The following is a 21,944-nucleotide window of genomic DNA, read 5'->3' as shown; positions in this document are numbered from 1 at the left end:
CTTCACACAGTATGTGAGAGCATGAAATTACAAGGCGGCAGAAATTGCACGTTTACTTCTCACATGGATAAATCTGTACACAGTGAGAAAAGATTCATGCAGTGCATTTCAGTATGGTCTTCTCAGATGGCAGAATAATTCAGATTTATTTCAGTCCTGCTAATAACTACAACAGACTAGAGAATAAAACATTCAGCTTGTCTACAGTATACTAGGGAGACAATTTACTTTTTAGTGCCTGGCAAAATGAGATGAAAAGCAAAACCAAAGCCATTTCTTCCTGCAGTAACTTACATCAAGTTTCATCAAGGTTGAAAGGTCTTTCTTTGCTGCTTCGACAATGGCATCAATATGTTTGCTATTACAGGAATCTTGCACAGCACTATAATGGAAAACTGCTGAAGGAGTTTCTGTCACTGTCACAGTCTTCTTCAATATCGACTGCAAAGAACAAATACACAAGTATCGGTTTAAATGTTGTAATTGGCACCTACCCAGCAAAATCTTGCCATATCATCTGTGTTCTCTATCCACCACAACTGGTGGTCTGCAAAAAAAAAAAAAAGCTAGGTTTCCAAAAAAGCAACAGCTTGCTAACTTCATTATCCTTGTATTTTTCTGCAAGGCTTGATGCTCAAGTCAAACAAAGTTGCTCATCACAGCTTGTGAAAGGGAAGAAAAAGACTTTTCAGAAACTGGGCAGCTGCCAGCTTTGTAGAACTAAAACTTGATCAACACTTATGCAAAGATGGAGGAAAAGATACAGCGTCCGTCAAGGTCACACTGAGCCACAGTTTCTCTTCAGGTTTTGGTTTGCAGTTTTATAATTGAAGAGTATTTTTGTGCTCTTAACTTCCAGGTCAGTATTCGTAAAAAGCAGACCACAAAAACAGAAACAGATCTATAAATCATGACTGAAAACCTACAGAAGTTCACGGGCTGATACAAGCTTTTAATTCCTTGCTGCAAAGTAGTTCTCGCAAATAAAGCGTGGTCTGACAAATTTACCTTTCCAAATAATCCTTTTCATGAGTTAGAGGAAGGCAATACCTAAAATCAAGAAGCTGCAGCACTATTTTCCCACTACTTGCCAAGGGAATCTCCAGTTTCAAGATCTGCACTAAAAAGCCTGAACAGTCACCAAAATCTACTGAAACAACGATAAAGTTAAAACACACCAATAAATGAAGACCAAGTCTCACAACTCGTACCAGGTTGAAAGGACAGCATTTAGAAGTAAGGGAGAAAACATTTAAATTACTCAAAGAATAATGACATAAGGAAATACAAGAAACAGGCCAACCTCTCCAAAGCAGCCGACCTACCTTGCCCACAACAGGACTGCTGGCAGTGTCCTCCGAGCCAAAATGCACTCTGGCTCTTTCATATGCCATGTCCATGTCTGACTTTGCACCGCTGGAATTATCTATGAGCAATATAAAAATCTTTTTTTAAGCACCTCTTTTATTACAGTTTCTCAGAAATAGCAGATAGTACACAAAGTCGAGCAACTTTTTGTTTGTTTGTTTTTTCATTTCTGAAGTTGAGGATAAAATTAAGTAGCATCCTCAAATTCTTACTTATTTCCTAGTTCTTTCTGATCTGGATGATCTGATGGGGACTTTAAATCTTCTTCTCATCTGAGCTCAGGTATACAATATGTCCCAAAATTCCCACATCCACTCTTGTACAGAGTACAATAATTATTTTGGGGTAGACAAAACAGAGTCATTCAGATCTGAAGATCATCAGGAAGAGGCAAATCCACCAAACAGATTTTCATCATTGTTTTCAGGAAATTATTCTTATTAACCTCTTCTCCACCAAACCAAAGAACTTTTTTTGTACCCAATACATTGCAAGAGCTTTCATATTATGATCAGCAACTTCTTAAAGTCTCTCCATAGAAAGCATTCCCCCTCCAACGCCTAAAATAATTTCAGATCTTTCTACAACTTGTCCAGATTTTCAATGCACATCATGTGCTGAGAGATACACAAGGAATTCCCTCACAGGTCTCACTGATTTAATTCAAGAATTTGAAGTCACTAACAACTTTTACTCCTTGCTTCCCAATTTTAATACATCTTAATTATATTAGCTCCTTGGCTGTCCCATCCACCTTCCAGGAACTTATCTGAGATAATCAATAATGCAAACATAACTGGGGAATGCTTCCTATTTAATTACCTTGAGTAAGATACCCACATACCAGCTTGATGATTTACAGATGAGTTTAAGAATCATGCAGAGATTGCAATTTCCTTTAACAAATAAACCTGTAATCATTTCTATCATATTTATATGCCTAATGTATCACAAAAATATACTGTATTCAGAAAAGTTTAAGTTTTCTCCCTTATGCCTTTTTCCGTCTGTTACTACAGTGTTCTTATTTTTGCTTTTTTTAAATGCAAATTGCTTAAAAATAGGATGGGCCCTTAGGAAAAGCAATTGTCTTTCCTGACTGCTGGATTTTGTTACCTAATAAACTCTGAAAATGCTCAAATTTTTAATTCTGAATTCCTCCCCCACTCCCTCACCTCTACACACACACTTGAGTTTGCCCAGGATTGACCTGATCATTGGAAAGTCGGATTTTGGAAACATGGAGCTGCCCTATATTTACACCCTTGTGACATATGATCATGTGAAAATATTACCCTCCCATGAAGAGCTGTCTATACATTGAAATTTTAAAATACAAGTATTTTATTTCTGAAGGAGCTTGACTCCCATCTCCACCGCAGCTAGGACAAGGAGGGAACCCTACTGTGCCAAAGATTCAGATCTACCTCGGAGTACTCTTTTCCATGTTATCTACAAATATGAACAAATCTTTGCATGTAGTAATTCCACATTTGGCACTGGGGTCATAACATCATTTAATTATCAGCCTCCAAACACGAAATCCAACAAGTTGACCCAAAGATTGTCATCAGCAAAACTTACAAACCGTAAGACCAAAAAAAGCTTTTGATACTACTAACTGAATTTCAGACACACTGCAACATTAAAGACCCTAAATTAGTTGTAAACAAAAAAGCTGGGATAGTAGAAATAGCAGCATGGAACTCCATATGGGCTGATTTGACTACCCGTCAATTATACTGACCCATAAATCACAGTGTCAGCATAATTACTAAGCCCCAATACACCAAGTGCATTTTAAATCTAAACACACACTTCTCAGGTTAAACCTAAATAATCTGATAATGGGTATGTAGGCATGAAAAGCATCCTCTACAGAGCTCTGCATATTAAAAAAAATCAGAGAGAGGAAAAAGAGGCGGCATTCTAACAGTGAAAGCTTATGTCTACTAGACTTCTATTCAAAGTAGAAGTCTTCATCTCAGTCACAGATATAAGCTTCCCACACAGTGATTAATTAAACTGTCTTGTTGCTCAAACGGGACTTAGAAAGGATACAGCAGAACAAGCTTTAACTAGAACCGTTGAGTCAAAAGAACAGAAGGCAGTAGGAAACTCAAGAGTGGAATGCAATGCTGTTTGATGAACACATGCTCACTAGTATCCCACACACTGCTGCTATGGAAGTCACTGCAAAAACAATGGCAACTGAGAGAGTCCCTGGCAGTATTTCAGATGCCTCTTTCCTTCCAAGTACTCACTGGCTGAACTACCTGCTTTTCCTAACGCGGGTGGTCCTGTGCTCCTGCGTGTATGCTATAGGGTCATGGCTTCAGTTTTAAAGAAGGAAAAGCAGCTTCTCTTAACCCTTGATTAAAAAAAAAAAAAAATCAACAACGAACAAACCAATAAATGATAACTGCTATTTAACCTTAAAAAAATTAAGTTGGGAACACTTCCAGGAACAGTAAAACTGATGAAGTTACCACATACAAAAGATCCCATTGTTTTATTTCATTCATCTGATTCTTCTGCCCACTAGCCCAGATACTCTGCTTGACTTACACCTTTCCCCACATAAAGGGTTGGTATACTTAAAAAGTAGACTAGCCTAAGTTGGCAGGATTGTATTTCCTCATCTACACATCTGCTACGTTTCAAGTTAGATAGCTATACAAAAACCAGAAGAACAAAGTACACCCCAAACCCCAGGAGTAACTAGGCAAAAATGTTTTCCCCAAAGCAATTTTTAGCAGTTTTTGTTAATTCTAATGAGCCAAGCAAATCAAAGAGATGCTGAGATAACAGCACCTGGATGACTCTAGCAAGTCAGGTTTTTTTCTCTGAATCACTAATAAACATAACCAATATTCCCATGGAGTCTGAACACACAATGAGGTAGTGGAATAGAATCTGAAGCAAGATCTTGATCTTTTCATTACAGACATCAAGATACTTCCCGTGCAAGCTAAACGGTGACTGTAACCTTAGTGCAGTGAGCAGAAATGAGCTCCATTAACTGAGGCAAACATAATTACCCAATTAGATATGCTCCTTCTGTCAGTAAAAATTAATTTTCTCTCTCTGCTAAGCTCTGTGTACCCTGACATAACTCTTATGACAGGAGAGTCTTATGAAAGGAGAAAGGAAGGACAAATGGACATATTAATTGTTAAGTATGCTGGGATCCTTCCACATAAAAGCTTCTAAGAACACGCATGGACTCTACCTTAAAAGTGTTACAGGGCAGCATAGGCAGATCTCACTGAACTACTTGTTTACCTGGGGGAAAAATGGCTATGTTCAGAGTAAGCATTGCTTAATTTACCACTGAATCAAGTCTGCTGATACATTTTATAACGCATAGTGCAAATCAGGTTAACCTAACACGTGAAAATAAAGCCAAGTCTTGCATTGGTCAGTTCAATATTTTCCTTTGTTTCCCTGGTTCAGAAAGATGAGCTACTTATCACTAGCCAAAATGCTCCTCCTCTATCACATCCATCCCTCTGGACAGTAACATGAAAGTTATGAAAAAATGTAACTGGGACATTGTACACCTGCACAGCAGAAGTTGAAGATGCAGTTGAACCATCGGCTCTCTATTGTTAAAAATGAAGTAACTACCCATTCTTCTCTTCTCTATATACCACCAACTTAACTTGATAGCAACAAGTGTTAGAAACCTTACATTGGGGAAAGCCCTCAACACTGAGGGCTCCCTCAGCCTGTCTCCCTCCTTTCTCCTTGTCTCCATCCTCTCTAACCCCTCACAGTATGTTCTTATCTCCTAAGCCACTTAATGTAAACAATATGTGCATCTTGTAATGTATCCAGTGTACCTTTATTCCACTGATTAAACTTTATATGACTTAATATGTTTATATTAACAATATCTTCATAATGACTAGAGTATCCCAGCATGACCTTACAACTACCTCAAGATGGTTAGTTTGGTACTCAGCTAACGAAAGACAGATGCCTTCCTTCTGTGATTCACCCAAGAAGTTTGAAGTTTCTCTACTTTGAACATAAAGCTAACCTAAACAACTGGCTCAGAGGAAGAGGTCTACAGTGGAGATGACTGAAGTTCACTGGAATGAATACTGCAGCATCAAAACAGCTCAGCCTCATAAATGTCTCATCAAAGCATTCAATAACAAATCACCTTTATTACCCACTCAAAAAACATTCCTCTAAAAGCAACAAAGCCATGTAATGTGCTCTTTGGGACAATCAGCCAAGCAAGAACTGTGTGTCATCTTTTGCATGAAGGATGACAGCGTATCATCATAACTCACTTTGTTTCAGTTATATCAATTAATAAAGCTCTTCATCTGCAGGTCTCTCAGTAGCCAAATTACTGTACGTTCCCCACTGCTAGTAAAGACAGCAAGGGAATGCTCTCTCAGATAATAGTCCATTTGTTGCTTCAGAAAATAAATTTTTGACAAATGAGTTAGGAAGCAGTACTACTGCAAGATGATTATCTAACATAAAGAGGAAGATTATCTAACCCAGTGGTCCAGAGAGTATGTGTGTGCCCCAGTATGGTTAGATACATTACGTATTTCCCACAATTTTGCCAAGCACTACTTACTAGAAGTCTCTGCAGATCCTGCATAGGGAGGTGAAGAAAGGCTTCTTCTGAAAACATGCTCAGAGTTTTCTGTACCAGAAATCTTCAGTGTATCTGAAATTTAGAAACAAAAGTTATATGAATGTAAATACAAGGTACTCCCTAATAAAATAAATTTCACTAACAAGAACCTCTCTCTACCCACTTTTAGAACTCGTTAAAGGCTGTGTTAAAGGTTTTGAAACACCAATGTTGAACATTGTTTAAACCTGCTTCCTGCTTTTGAGTTAATTTAAAAAAAATATTCAGTTCCAGAGGCAAAACTCAACTCAATCTATTTTCCTGTGCTTAGCTTCCATACTGACATTTCAACCTGAAAGCCGACACATACCCAGCAATTCTTCTACTAGTATCTGGAGTGCAGAATTTTCACAGCTCCTTCTATGAAGTCAACAGTAGGAGCCACATTTTTTTCCACTCCCCCCTCAATATCTTTAACAACACAGCAATACTTTCGTATTAAAGCTAAGGACTATCCAAACACTTCAAATCTGAAACTGATTTAAGACAATCCCTAACTACTCAAATCAAAGCCCTCTGATCAATAGCACACCAACTAAATAACATCACAAAGGACAATTACTACACATTTCCAGAAATATTACCTATTTCCAGTGCTTCCCCAGCTTTTTCAAACTTTTCTCCACGATCTTCCTCTGACACATTAGACACTTGTCTTTTTACCGCTTTGCTCGAATTTCCTCCAGATGTTACACTTGCCACAGAGATGAGCGGGATGGCTTGGCTCTGCTGCAAGAAGCAAGGTGAAAAGACAAACAGAAATCACACACTCACACATGTTGAACAGGACTGGACCCTGTATTGACCCCTGGGGTACTTCTCCCAGCTGCAGTGATCAAACGTTATCAAGAGTGGCCCTGCAGTGATCTCTGCCAGCTCCCTCAGCACTCCCAGGTGCAGCCCATCAAGGCCCATGGACAGCACGTACAGTTTGCTTAAGTATTCCCTGACCTGATCCTCTTCTACCAAGGGTACATCATTCTTTGATCTGTCATAGGTAGAAGTGACTCAGTATCATTAACAAAGGTCAGGGCTGCTGAAACATACTGATGTTGGCACACAGTGGTGCACATACACCAGTCTGAAGTGATGCACTTCTTCAAACTTCTGAAATTTAAGCTTTCCTCCCCAGTTCCCCAGGCATCAGCACAGGCTAGATTTTATGGTCTGGTTATAACAAGGACCTTACCTCTCAAGTACTGTCAGTATTAAATTAATACATACTATTTGCTTTACAATATTCTGAAAGAAGGAAGTCCTCTCTGTGCCACGTCAGACAGGCTGCATAGGAAGACAAAAGGTACCCCGAACTTACACAATTGAAGAGCTCAGTAGTCAGACCAAGGTAGTTGTGCAAAGCGAGGAATGTCACTCTCTGCAGCCTCACCATGATGATCTAGGAATAGGAAATCAAGAAGCAATAGGAATCGATTTAGCATTCTCCCACACTCGTTCTTGCATTTAGATAGTTATGTACCAGAGTACCTGAAAGCACTTTATAAAGTACAGACTGTACCCTAAGCTGAGATTCCTTTTTAGCAGTTATAAACTGAGGGAAAGACAGATTCAAATGAGTTACCAAAGACTTCACAATTATTTGATGGCACAAGAATCCAAAGTTTTATTCCCAAACACCAATGTTTTTTGTTTTCTGTAGCCATTAATAATAAACATGCCTTGAAATAAGAGTATTTGCTTCCATTTTTTCCCCCTCATTAAAAAAATTATTCCAGCTTTCCTCATACAGAGCCTGTGCTACTGCTCTACAAGCACTCTAAACTAATATGAGGCATCACTGCCACCTGACCTTCCTCTGCCCTGGCAGCTTATTCCCACTCTTAAGCCATCCCCTCTTTTGTATCAGCTCTCACAGAGCAAATTAAATTGGTATAATGATCTGTTCTCTTCAACCATCAGTATTAGGAGGTTCACGTGTCACTCATAAATCATCCCAATACCAGAACAGTTTGCAAGGACAAAAAGATTTAGAAGTGATAGTAAAACAAGAGGACAGAGCAGAATGACTCATCAGGGCACGTGCACCCATTTGACTGTTACCCCTGTGGGACGACGCACCACTTGGCAAACTCTCCAAACTGAAATTGTTAACACAGTAATCCCTGCACTAGCTTCCATCCGCAGGCTGAACAAGACATATCTGCAGCGCTCACTTGAGAACTGTCTAAGCTCCTGCAAAGCAAGGAAGTGAACTTAAAACTAACACAAAACATAGCTCTTTCCTCAGATGCTGACAATTGCATCTGAAGTGGAAATTCACACGTCAGTCTGAATTTTGTGAATTTTACAACACATCACGCCTCAACAAACAGCTGCAGAGGGTACATCAGTCCTTTTTCAGAACATGCAACAGTCTTTTCCATACTCCAAGCCATTTTGAAACCTTGCTGGTGCATAACCATGATGCAGAGCCCAGGCCAGCACATTCTACTCTGCCAGGACCAAGGAGCTGATTCGAGAGGCTATCACATGCAGGAACTGATTCTGTGATTCTTTCTGTGTGTGTATATATATATATGAATTATTCCTTCCTGTACATGATTAATGCTGGTATCATTAAGTCTAGGGCTCTAAGAGTGAGAGGAAGACCAGAACTAGTCCAAATCTTGAAAAGAAGCTATACTGAACAGTTCCACATCTGCAAAAGGATGATGATCTTGCTGAACTTCACACTGTCTTCCTTGTAACTTTGAAATTAAAGTGATTTCCTCCCCACCCCAATTCTACTTAACAACAAAGCTTACCTGTACCACTCTAACAAGAGTTTCAGGATATTTCTGGAAGACATCTTGAAAGGCACTTGCTGGAAGTCGCAATATAGTGGATGGAATGGCTGCTCGGGCTGAGACCGTTTTATAAGGAGCAGGGTGACCCTAACGAAAGTTTCAGAGACACAAGGTTAAATCCACCAATTATCTGACCCAATTCTTCCCCATCGCTTCCCAAATTTCTACTTTGATACTGTATATGCTTGACAGACATCATCTGACCACAAAAAGCCTTGAATTTATGCTCCATGACCTACAGGTGTAATGAGGGCAGCACAGTCAGGTGAATTCACAGCAACCATTTCACTACCGTTAAACAGAGACAGAGGTAGGGAAAGAAGAGCTACAGAAGCTGTATCAGGTTAAGGGGAACTGGCTAGTCTGTCGACCCTGTTACAGTTGTATTACAGACAAAGCCAGGCTTCAGAAGTATTTCAACTTCCAGCTATTCAAGACTGTAGAGAAAAGAGGTTTTGTTCATTTTATTATCTGTACTGACGACCAAGCTATTTGCTGCAATAACAATCATATACTCACACACTCAGCAAAAGATAGAACAAAATTGTATAGTAATTACATACATAATGGAATAAGACAAAAACCAGGCAGACTTGTTGTGTTCTAAGATATATATATATGTATCTTCATATATACATATATGAAATATGCCCAATAACAAAGCCAAACAGCTTTTCTTTACTTGAGATAAACTGGGTCTAGACCATCCCAAGTTGTTCAAAGAGCAGATGGAGAATTAACCAGTGAAAGATACAACTGTAAATGGATAGAATACAGATTTTTTACACTGGAAGGCAAGCCTCTGGTTTAGGATTTCCCCCCTTGAATCAGAACAGATTTTAAAAACATACTGCCAAACACCTGGATAAAAAATTCCAGACCACACCCCTTCTACCCCATTAGTAAATGCTGAAAAGAATATCTGTAATTCATGAATTCATTTACTAGTACATGAAATATTGATTTATCCAATATTTCTAAGATAAAAGGAGTCCATTTGTGGTATGGAGCAGGAGCTAAGGAAGAAACAGAGTTTCTGCTTTAACAGTCACCTTACAGCTTCTGAAGCTTTCATTCCTCCTGAGCAGCAGAAGGCAAATTTTTCCAAACATAAACACGCAGATGCTAAATGCTGATTACAAACAAAAAAACTTGCAAGTCTTCCAGAGCATCAGACAACTAAACAATCACTGGAAAAGAATTTCTGCCTAAAGAACACAGCAAAACCAAACAAGACACGTTCCGTACAACTATAATCACTCTGGAAAATAAAGCTACAGCTCTGTCTGCCTGCTGGTCTGGAAGTCACGATGAAGCAGATTCTAAAATTAAATCAAATTAATTGGAACCAATTCCTTAATTACACCAACTTCAGATGACCTTTTTATAAAATCTGGGGATGATATTAATAGCTTTGATTTTCAAGTTCCTGAGGGATTTGAAATTTTAAACATCTCTTGGACCTACACTGCAAAGGTACCAGGTGTCCTCAGTTTTCCTGAGTTTCTTTTAATTAAGTAATTAACAAATGACATCTCTGTGCTTTTGCTGTACCCAAAAATAAATGCAACATTACTCTTTTACAGTCCAGTTTATAGCCTGGCTCTAGACAAAGAAGTCATTTGGAATTCTCCTTATACTCATACGTAAAAGAAAACATGTATAGTCTGCTTTTAACTATATACAATGCTGTATTTGCCATAAACTGTAGTTCCTCTCAATCTCTACACCAAATACATAGTGAAAAACTAAGGAAATCTATTAAATCTTTAGTCACTGGACAGATGATAAGCATGAAGCTTAACAGTGTTCCATAAGAGTTATTCAAAAGGGCAAAAGAAGCACTGTATATCATGTTTATATGGTCTACGCTCTCCCCAGTAACGTGTTTGGGTTTTTTTCTGAACACTGCTTGTCTGAGGCTAGACCAATACTGACAGTCTCTCAGAAAAACAGTTTTAGGATAATAACTGATAACGATGCAGCAGCCTTTTTCTCCAGGGAACAGCCCATCCCTCCAGTTTTTCAGCATATAATTTTGCTTTTGCAAAATCCCTGCAAGAGAGCAGTCTGCTTTTGAAAGGGCCAACCAACATATCTTAATTGGCTTGGAACATGCTAAAAGCTGTCAGAGAAACGCAAAGAGCAAGTGTTCCTGTAATTGTTCTCTCGAATATAATGTAATCAGCAGCACCCGGAGAACACCACATCTAAATGATGCTATTTTACAATCACACACCGAGGTCACAAGGAACAGTTAAGTTATAATCAGTAGTGAACTAGGGCTTTTTCAACAAGAGAACTTTTTGTTCTCAGCACGGATAACTATTTACTTCTGTCTTGTTCTAGGAGCTGCAGAGTAATTAAATATTGTAGGTGACAAATGTGACAGCTAAAGCAGTAGTTGAATCCAGACAACAGCTGATAGCCAAATCCAAATGAATTTGATTAAGAAATCTGCTACAGAAGACACAGGTGCCTTACATTCTTCCACCTGGGGTGGTAACTCCTTTTTGTACCCAAAAATCTGGTATATTCTCCCTATTCCCATTGCTTAGATCTTGTTTTCCTCTGCTCCTACCTGCGATCCTCCACACTACACCAATTCTGCTGCAACCCAAAGTTCTTGCAGCAATCAATCGCTTCTTTATAACCTCATCTGTCTTGGCCACTGTCATTTAAACAGACTTGAGCCCCGCAGGCTCACCTTTATTCAAGTGGCTTTTTCAGCTTCTTTTAATCCTCAGACTTCCATTTTTTTTCCCCAGTCATTGGCAATTGATCAATACTCCTCCAAGTCTCTTCCTTTTCATTCCAACTATGCCACCTGCTCACAGTTTTCCAAATACCATCTCCACATGGAGGGCAAAAGAAGAGTAAAACCCAAAGCTCTAGGAATCAGCATCAAACACTGTCTCTTTTTGTCCCATTTAACTCTGAATGAAAATTCACCATTCAGGAAAAAGATCTGACTGCACACATGGGTAGAGTGAGCGCTCAGCAACAGCTTCTGAAAACACTCGCGTGGACATCAACAATGTTCAGTTCAGAGACTTCTTTAATATTTGAGGCAGTATCAATTCAGAGACAGATTAACTACAACACAGAATTGTTCCAAAATACCAGGAAAGGGCTAGCATCTACTTGGATTCAAAAGCTTCCAGTTTCTCCTTTGAGTTTTGTGAAAGCAGCATTTATCTGTTCTCAGAATAAGTGAAATACAGAAATTTAGTAGATCCAAGGGGACTTTTCAATTTTAAAAAAATGGAAAATTAAATTAGAAAACTATGTCTTGTTTGACCTTTCTTTTAGATCCAACAACAAGAGGTCACCACTTCTTGCAGGAACCTCAATTTTCTTGCAGATCTCTCAACCAAGTGGGGGACGGGCCTGACGTCATGTGTTACAAAATCAGTCAAAGGAATCATAAATTCAGCTCAGACAACTCAAATCCTCTCTGAATACATTCTTTCTTCGTGTCAGATTCATGTGTTTGGTGATACAGTGAAACTTAATTAAGGGTATGGCATCTGCAGGAAGTTCTAAGACATCCACTAATTTGGAATGCCACTGAGAAGTCTTCTCTATTTTAATCAATGCTACTTCCTCTCTCCTTGCCCATTTTCATGCTACTTCTATACCAAAAGTCACAAGGAGCATAAGGAAGAGGAAAACCAGAAATAGAACAACCAGTTCACAAAGCTGGGAAACAAGGGAGAAAAGAGAGAGTTGTAAAAATAAATGAGAACAAGTTATTTAAGCAAAAAAATCTGCAAGGTTTTTGGTTATATACACTTCTGCATGCTGATAACTCTTTTCAACACACTTTCTGATTTACCAATGGTATAACTAATGAGAAAGAGGGGAAAAAAAAAAAGATAGGATGAGAATTTAAAAAAAAGCCAACAAAAAAAACCCCACCACAACACAAAATGAATGGCAACCACCCTTTAAAAAAAACCAAAACAACAAACCATTGTTGTACAAGAAGGATTTCTTCTTGTTTATCCAAAAAGCATACAGAAAAAGAACATGACTAGTATTCATGTTCCTATACAATGGTCCTGCTCTTTAGAATATTGTCATTAGGAAAATTTACCGGTGGAAGTAACAAGGGCAAAGATACCTCTAAATCTGCTATTAACATGGATTTGACAGCAGGAATTAACTTGTACAGTCCAAATTATTCACTACAGAAGACAGCGTGACCAAGCTTAAAAATTGTCTATCACTTTCAATAGGTTTTATGGAAATTATAGGTATATAGATATATGCTTGCATCTAAAAGTGGCAAAGAACACTTTACAGAATCATTAAAACTACTTACACATAGAATAACAGCATCTTTTAATGAAAGGAAACAGCCAAGCACAAGAGAAACATGATACAAGGCCAAATACGAACAATTTATTGATTAGATTATCTTCTTCCTCTCAACTACCAAAATCTTTCAAGTAAGCACTTCAAGTGCTTGCATATTCCTGAAGATGAATTTACCACCTTCGATTTATGTATTCCTCAGCAGATGCACTGTGATAAAACCATCATTGTAACTCCAACTGAAACAAAATCCACACCACTAATTTGTGCAGTCAACATGACCAGCTACCATTTAGCTCATCTTGTTGCCTGCCAAAGAGCACAACCTTCAGATGGGCACCAGCAACAGGAACATATTAGGAAAAAATTAAATCCATTAACTGGTTTCACAGTGTAATTACAGCAATAACAACTGTCAGATTTATTTTCATTAAACTAAATAAAAATAAATTCAGTAAGTAACAAATCAAACCGTGTAAAAGCCTGGACTTCTGGGCCTTACCCTGGTCCTCCTCCTGACTGCTTTGTGACCTTAAGCAAATCAAACCATACCTCAGTTTTCCAGCCATAAAAGAATAATTCAAATCCTACTGCTTATCAGAAATAGCCAGTGTTACACTGTCAAGCATACACGTTTCACAACTAACTTACATACCACAGAGATAAGTTTACAGCTGTGAAGGCCTGGGAGGAGGAAAAGAATAGGTCAGAGAAACGCTTTCCATTCTGATTCTTCCCTAGCAATATGCAAAATCTACTTCCCCCGACAGGCTCTGTGACATAAAGCAGCACTGCAGAAAACCTGCATGTTCAAGAACTTACCGTGATAACATCAAGAATGCTGAGAAGGCTGTGGACGCTGTCTCCTGCCAGCACCTCCTTAACAACCACTTCTGTTCCATCCTGCAAGTGGAGGATAGAAGATTACCGCAGGCTCACGGTGCCATATTTGGCATATACAGAGCATTTCAGAAAGCTTAACGTGCTCTCATTCTGCCAGATACTCTGAGCAGCCCTAAAAGAAATGGTCCCCCATTATAACTTGGATGCTTGTTTTCTCTCTGCTCTGATGGAAGTGTGCTAATTCAAAGCACCAAAGTTTTAAAACACCATTCTAAAAGTACTACATTAAAAGAAACTAAAAGACAGTTTTGTCTAGGGGGAAGATGTGACCTGCTTGTCTTTGCTACGTAACAACCAATTAAAAAAGCTTCCTTCACTCTGAGACAGAATTAGCTCCCTTTATCAAGGGATTACATTTCAAGAGGTAGTACAAAACAAAACAGCAAAATGCAAATGTGTACAGAAATCAGCAAATTTAGTAGAATTTGCAAACAAACTCCCTGCATTTTCAGCCACGAGAAAGCTGTTCACATGTTAAAGCTAAACTCAAAGGTCAGTCAGGAAGAAAAAAAAAAAAATCTCAATTGGAAGAAGGGATCACAAAGGTTATTAGCACTCAACACTTTAAGACTCACCCATTAAACAAGCCATCATTTCTCTTCCCTGTCCACCCAGAAGTGAATCTGAATCTTCCACCTCCCAGGTAAACCTGCTAACTACCACAATAGAATGTTACAGAGCTCAGCGTACTTGGTCTCTCTTGCTCTGTACACCTGTTTTATATAACTACCATCCAAAAGGAGAATGTTTCCAATGCAAAGCCCGTCTTGCACCGTGTCCTCCCTCAATAACTATGCAGCTGGTGTACGTGAGGACATTTCAGAATTCCTGATCAGGACTGGGTTTTGCTCCCTCATCTAAGACACGGGGGACCACAGCTAAAAACCTTGATCTTTATAAATATCATGTCCTTGAAGGGTTGGAACTAATTCTTTCTAAATCACTGTGATTCAAATGTCTAAGTTTAATCAATGCTTAATGATTCATGCCAACAGATTTATCTCAAGAATCGCAGATCAGTTTATTCTTACACTTTCTTGAATGCAAACTTCCAGCTTGCCATCCTGCACAACATAGATGCTGTTATCCAGCTGCCCAGGACGAAAGATGTATTCACCTTCATGCAACTGCACAAAAAACATGTGCTTGCACAGTTCCAGGAAAAGCGGCTTCTCAAAGTGGCCAAGGACCCTGCAGGAAAGAAAATGCAAAGGGAAACCTAAAATCACCACTGCCCTTGGAAAATCCTTCCTAAATTAGCAAAGCCCTCAGGCATGAATAGCAGATGAACCCCAGAGTCAGTCGTTTCCTGGCGGCCCAACAGCCTTGCAGAAGGAGCAGAACTCCCCGAGTGCAAGAGTACTGTGAAACGCTGGAAACTGTAAATACTGGAGTTTCTTTCTGACTAACACTGCAATGCCAGCACATTCAGAAGGAAATATATCCAGTCTTCCTCAAGCAAACACCAGCATGGCTTCTGAAGGGGAAGAAATATAAAAATCTGCAAGATTCACATATTGCATGAGAAAAGTTACCCTATGGAACTTCTCCTTTTAGTACAGCTATCCTCTCCGTGTAACCAGAACACATGAGAAATACTGAAAACAAAGGGAAAAATTCCTGTCATCTGCATGTACTTGTAAGTTTGGTATATTCTATCTCCTGCAGGTAACGTGCAACTGGACTCCTTCAGTACTGAAACTAATCAGTCACTACCAGGGAGACAGAAATACGCATCTTAAACCTGATCCATTAGCTCATATTTAACAGGATCGATCAATCAAATTCTACTGCAACATCAATTAGTCATAGGAGATCATAATTCCACAGCAGAAAGTTCAGATGACTTAAACAGCAGTTTTATTAGAGTATGACCTTCAGGACCAAATTATATTATAATTGGGAGAAAAATTAACAAAATTACAGGTTGGAAGATTTCATCCTCTGCTGTGTCAGCAAATTTAACCCCTTCCTGAACAGGCACAAAGACCATCCCTTCTTCTCAACCCGACAAAAATGCTGTGGGGATTAAGTTGACTTTGATTCCATTTGCAGCCTTTTTAGCCAGAGAAGTAAAAGATTCTGCAGTTTAGAGAGTTGTCAATACGGTATCCAATCAACATTTACCAATTATGATGCTTTTCTGTACCAAAAAATTGTCTGATATAGTCTAAAGGGAATTTTTAAAATGCACTAAAAGAAATCTGTTCATGTTAGAATAGCTTTATTATCACTATCCCTGAATTTAGGCCACTAATCTACATCCTCTTTTTCCCCCCTCTCTTTTTTTTTTTCTCTTTTAAAACGCACTCGACTATTTTCTTAACGTTTCTAGAAAATTAGAAGTCATTTATTCTTTCCTCATGCTCAGATGAATTTTCAGTCAACTGCTTAAAGATTCTGACCATGCAGTGATAAAATTTAAGACATGAGACAAACTGCTGAATATTTACATCACTTGAACATCTGTCAAAACCAAAATCCAAAATTATCTTTCCATTTAACATTACCTAACGTTTTTAAGCATGTATAGGACTTCTGATGGCAAATGGGAATTCTTTACATCAAATTCAGTCAGATCTGCCTCTAGCAAAGAGGGAGGTGGTTCCTTCGGCTGCAGAGTTGGACATTCCTTCTTAATACGCAGAATCCTACAAAGAAAAACAAAAAGTTCAGGAAGTTTTCTCATCTGTCCTAAGTATGGGCTGTATACTGACACTATAGGTTGACTGCAGTACTAAATGTACACCATGCCCAGTTACATATTATCAGTTAGATAAAACAGTAGCATTCCACCCTCCTGCCTTTCTTCAGCAAAACTAGAGACAGTGTTGTCGGCATAAACCACTCCATTTCAGCAAACTTCCCAGCAAAATGCTAGGCTGATGCACAGCTGACAGGACTGTAAAAAATCAGCAGCTACAGAAAAGTGCTACGCTAGAGATAGGTTCCACACCACAAACAAAAAAAAACAACCCACGGCATGAATTTTCCCCTTCCCAAAAGCCCAAGTACCTTTTAGCCAAAGATAAAACTTTTGCTCGCTTCCGCATCCTTTGGCGAGGCACAGTGTTCCCAACCAGAGAGTTTGGAAGAGTTGTAACCTAGGAGGAAAGAATGAAAACAAAAACATTGACTAAAAACCAAACCAAACCAAAAACTCAACCCCCTAGTTCTAACCCTGCAAAGGCTCCAACTCATCTACCAACTCATTAGAACATGAGCAGAGTGAAGCACTCATGTAACACCTTGGAGGATTGGAACAACATCTACTGCAGGATCACTTTCTTTCTAGAAAGCAAGTGGAGTACACTTCGCTTTTAATAAGCAACTACTACAATGGAAATGGATGGTAGAGGCTAAAATAGCCCCTTGGCTATACAGTTCTCACTCAGGAACTCTCAACATCAGGCAGACGAGTAACATTTAAAGCTCCAGTGCTCCTATGGCAGCCTGGGATGCTGACAAACTAGGGCCTGGTTCATTTTTGAGCTGGTGACAAACAGCACCACAGACACGCAGCAAGGCTTTTACTTGTTTTTACTAGTTACTAAGTGCCACCTTCTGGAGAACTGCAACAACTGCAAGACCAAGAAAACACCCCATTAGTTACTTTCAAAACATTACTCCGTTGGTTTCTCAAAGCGTTGAATTCCAGGAAGAAGTTTCTCTCACAAAAGAAATCTTTAATTAGTTTGGAAGCTCTTTTTTTTTTTTTTTTAAAGTAAAATCCTGGTATTTTATCAAAAATACATGAAGTACAATCAACAGCCGTTAGTTTGTAATAGTCTATGTCTTATACAGGAATAAAAGCAAAAACCAAGGTCTAAAACCCCAAACGAAAAACTACCTGAAATGATCTTACCATGTGGAATTCTAAGCATTCTTTACTGATGTGTGTTACATATAAACAGCTGCATTAAAGAATATTAAAGTTATGAAGTTGATGGCAACACACACAATTTCCTTTCATTGAGGGCTTTCTTGGCCAAGTTCTACAAAAAGGTTGATCTGCAATGCAGAAGGTTCAGGGAGTAATCTCCTCCCTCCACAATGAAACAGAGCTCCAGAACTGAATATTAAAGCCAGCACAGTGTCTAATTAAGTCCAAGTATTTGAATTCACCTCAACAGAGTTAGGCAGTGCACGAGGCAGAAGGCTGCAGCAGTTCACAAGAGGAAGTGTTCCTCAACAAGCAGTGACTAACAAAGCAAGGCTACTCACCTGTACCTTATTTTTCTACAGCAGTTGGTTTAAGTGCCCTGGCCACATGAGTGCATACTGGACTCGAGCAGGTCTTCCCACAGGTCACAGCCACGCTCTGCCTTTGGTCCCAAAAGGGGCCATTCCTGCCTCACAGCTCCCCTGGGCCAGGGAGCCACCAGACCCACACCCTGGTTCTGACTCTGCCAGGCAGGGAGCACTTATCACACTCAGAATTAAATAGCCTTTTTGCTTCACTGACCATTTGTATCAACCATCATTCATTCAACAGATGACTACAAGCAAGGAATAAACATCTGCTACTCTGAAAAGGGGTCAATGTCCCCATCTGAGTAAGAGGCAGCTTTCTAAAGTCAGGCTTTATCAATAGCATCACATATACTAAGACCGCGAACGGAGGTTCAAGAAGCTGCTACAGAAATTTTGGTATGGGGAGTGTTGAGTAAGGAAGTCACCTCAGCCTCCAGGACCTATTGCACAAGCTTGTAACAAAACCACATGCAAGATCTCTGCGCTGACGTAGCCACTCGTGACACCTCTGAAAAGATGAGTTCTTTTGACCACAGTGATACTGCCCATCAGAAAAAAAATTAATCTCACATTCCGCATACACTAAGTAGCTTCAAGGGAAACATGTATTTTGAGGAGAAAGACAGGAAGATGAATCTCCTCAGTTAAATGAAATCCAGGCAATCGGTGCTGAACACCTAGCATACCTACTAAGATTAACCTAATCCATTAAAGGAAATGTCTGTCTTCAGATTTCCTCAAGCCTTCTTGTTGCAATTTCCCAAGAAAACCCATTTGCAAATATAAAAGTAAAAAACAAAGAAATAAGGAAAAAAAGAAAGTAAATGTCAAACAGGCAGCCATAGCCTTGAAGGATTTAACCAACTGAGGCAGAAGCAGATTCCTGACTGATAGAAAACTCTTGAGGAGATGTTTCAGAATAACAGGACAGAAACAACATCAGGACAGGAACCTGAGGGCACAGGTGATATTCCTTGTGACAATCTGAGGCAGAGGACAATCTTGGGATAAACCCCTCTTGAACAGTCTCTAATGAGACAGTTTGACAGGTCTTATTGACAGTCGAGTACAAGAAAACAAGGGCTCATATGCTGAAGTGCTTAGTGCTCTTCACAGGTAGACTGCAGAAAGGTAAACTGGAGTATCTGCTCGCAGATAGGTGCATGGGAAAGAAGGTGTCAGCTTTGAATGTCCTGACAGTACTGGAGTCATTATCTGAAAAGGACAATCCTGAATATAGGCACTCAGTGTCTTGAATATACTCCTAAATACTGAGAAAGACATATTACTATAGATACTCAAACAATCATCATCTCCATAGAGGAGTCAGATATTCATTGATTTATTACTACCCTCACTGTCTACAAATATTCTTGAAAAAGGCAAAGTTTGGCCAGAAAGAGAAGCTATTGCTGTTCCATCAGCAATTCAGGCAGAATTCCGGGAGTTCTGAAACATCCCCAAACCTCCAGTGACGTTTTATAGGTTGAAGCCCTGGGCCAGGCTAAACCAGTGAAGCATTGCAAAGTTTACAACACCTCCCAAACTGGATTTTAATCTTTACTTCCTTCCCACCGTGCCAAACGCACTTACCTTTCTCATGATCTTCCGTCCATAGAACATCACTTTGTCTCTCTTACGAAATCTGTACTGAGGCACATGTGGCTGAAGTTGTTCTGAAACAGAGAAGCATCACATCAGAAGCCACCTGCAGCTCTATGCCATGGGAAAGAACACCGAGCACAGGTTGTCAGTTTTGCTACCTCCGTAACAGCTGTGGCTCCTGTCTACTAAGCAACAAGTTCTTGTGGCCAGGGTTTGGAATTTAAGCCAACACAACATGCCTCGTTATCTAACTCTGGTTAGCCAAGCCAGACTAGGGAAGAGCTGGCTTGAGGCTCTACCTAACCACCAGAGGAGATAGAAAGGCTCTCTAAACAGATAGAAGGATCAGGTAATTTTAATCTCACAAAGAAAACCTCCAATTCACCCGTTTCTCATTACCGTAACGATTAAATCGCAGAAAGGTTGAAATTATTTGCATGCCAACTGATACTGAGGCTATCAAACACTAGAGAAATAAAAACCTCCAGCATCCTGCACGTGACACTCATGAATTCTATGCTCAGACCTGGGTAAGTGAATCAACACAAGTTCTTCATCCTTTTAAAGCTGTTTTCCTGCAAGAACCACTACCTTCACAGCAAGCAACTGTCATGAACCAGCACAGAATCTACCATATATGATTACAAAAATACTGAAGATAGGTGAGAAAACTGTTTTTAAAACATGCGTAGTTACTGAGTACTTACTAGATTGTTTCACTCTTCTGTAAACGACAAACACAACAACTGCTATAAGTAGTAAGGCGACTGCAGCTCCAATAGCAATTCCGGTCAGCTGTGAGAGGAATTTAGGGGGGAAAGAAGTTAGTAACTTCAAAAGCTGAAAATTAAGTACTTTTTGGAGGGCTTAAGAACACTTAGCTCAATAAGATGTCTGAAAGTCAAACGCATTCATAAATACTTAATTTTTCTTTAAAACATCAGACATGCAAGAAGTTTAAACTACATCAGCGTCTTGCTCATAAGCTCACATACCAAGTATTCAGCATTTTTCCCCCCAAAGATCTGTGAGCTGATCAATTCAATGCACATGAGATGAAATAACAGGAATTAATTCCTACCTCATGCACAGCGACAGCGAAGAAACAAACACTCAGATTTTGACTGTAACTTAGAACTTGTGAGAAGCTACACACTATTTATGCACACTCAATCTTTCATGCAGTTGATTAAAGCTATACATTACCATAGTAGTCTGTATTCTGTCTTCTACAAACTGAAGAATTCGTGTTCCACCTGCTGGTAACACAGCCTAGCACCAAAAGGAAGGTGAAATTAGTTTCCCACAACTGGCAAAAAGCCTCCACAAAAACATCTCAAAGCCTGGTCTAGCACATACAATGCAACTTGATTGTATTTTCCAACATCTTTCTTTCAGCTACAGCCACTTGGTAAACACAAGACATAGAGCAGAGAGGGGTCATTAGTGGAGTTTTGCATTGGTGGCAGTTCAATGCATTCCTAAATAGTCCTAAAACAGGGTCTAACAGTGAGGTGATAACTTTTTTGATGATTCTGTTATTCAGAGCAACAAGGACGAGAACTGAGTGTAAAGGACTTTATGAGACTGAGAAAAAAAGGTCATAAAACAGCAGATTAAATTCATCATGAAAAGAAAATCATGCACACTGGGAAAAGCCCTGATCTCAGGTATGTTGTCCTGGGACCTGTGCCAACTATTGCTATTCAGGAAAAAAATCTGGCAGTTAAAATAGTTTCACAGGTCAAAACTTACCAGAACACGGGGAAAAAAGCAAACCCAGTATTAGGAACAAGTAGGAAACAAACTGAGTATAAGGACAGATATGTCCCTGTAAGTCTTGAACCTTAAAAGTACTTGAACCTTAAGCAGTTCTGGTCCCAGTTTTTGCCCTCAGTTCCATATCTGGATGGCCTCTTAATTTAGCTTTGTCACCAAGAGAAAAATGAAGTGCATGTCGAGAGTTGCCAAACTAGTCTCTAATGAAATTCATTTCAGTTCTACAGTGCAAATAAAACTCCTGCCTG

At 39.3% G+C, this 21,944-nt stretch overlaps 1 protein-coding gene across 4 annotated transcripts in view; it reads right to left on the bottom strand.

Moving 5' to 3' along the window:
- PNPLA7 (patatin like domain 7, lysophospholipase) overlaps positions 1-21,944 on the bottom strand; it is a 131,966-nt gene that overhangs the window by 107,341 nt on the left and 2,681 nt on the right. For all 4 annotated transcript variants that reach the window (XR_012631873.1, XM_074891587.1, XM_074891589.1 and 1 more), the window contains exons 3-15: positions 21,124-21,189; positions 20,625-20,712; positions 19,906-19,988; positions 17,074-17,162; positions 16,569-16,709; positions 15,090-15,249; positions 13,978-14,058; positions 8,794-8,922; positions 7,347-7,427; positions 6,616-6,760; positions 5,972-6,064; positions 1,326-1,426; positions 295-441 (exon numbers count right to left, since the gene is read on the bottom strand). Coding sequence is in view for 3 of the 4 variants with exons in the window: in XM_074891587.1 (XP_074747688.1) it covers positions 295-441; positions 1,326-1,426; positions 5,972-6,064; positions 6,616-6,760; positions 7,347-7,427; positions 8,794-8,922; positions 13,978-14,058; positions 15,090-15,249; positions 16,569-16,709; positions 17,074-17,162; positions 19,906-19,988; positions 20,625-20,712; positions 21,124-21,189 (1,404 nt within the window). In the remaining variant the exon portion in view is untranslated. The remainder of the gene's footprint in view (positions 1-294; positions 442-1,325; positions 1,427-5,971; positions 6,065-6,615; positions 6,761-7,346; positions 7,428-8,793; positions 8,923-13,977; positions 14,059-15,089; positions 15,250-16,568; positions 16,710-17,073; positions 17,163-19,905; positions 19,989-20,624; positions 20,713-21,123; positions 21,190-21,944) is intronic.

Source organism: Strix uralensis, chromosome 21 (assembly GCF_047716275.1).
Source record: "Strix uralensis isolate ZFMK-TIS-50842 chromosome 21, bStrUra1, whole genome shotgun sequence".
Lineage (NCBI taxonomy): Eukaryota > Metazoa > Chordata > Aves > Strigiformes > Strigidae > Strix > Strix uralensis.
The sequence above is the reverse complement of the archived record's forward strand: the minus strand, read 5'-3'. Positions and strand labels throughout refer to the sequence as shown.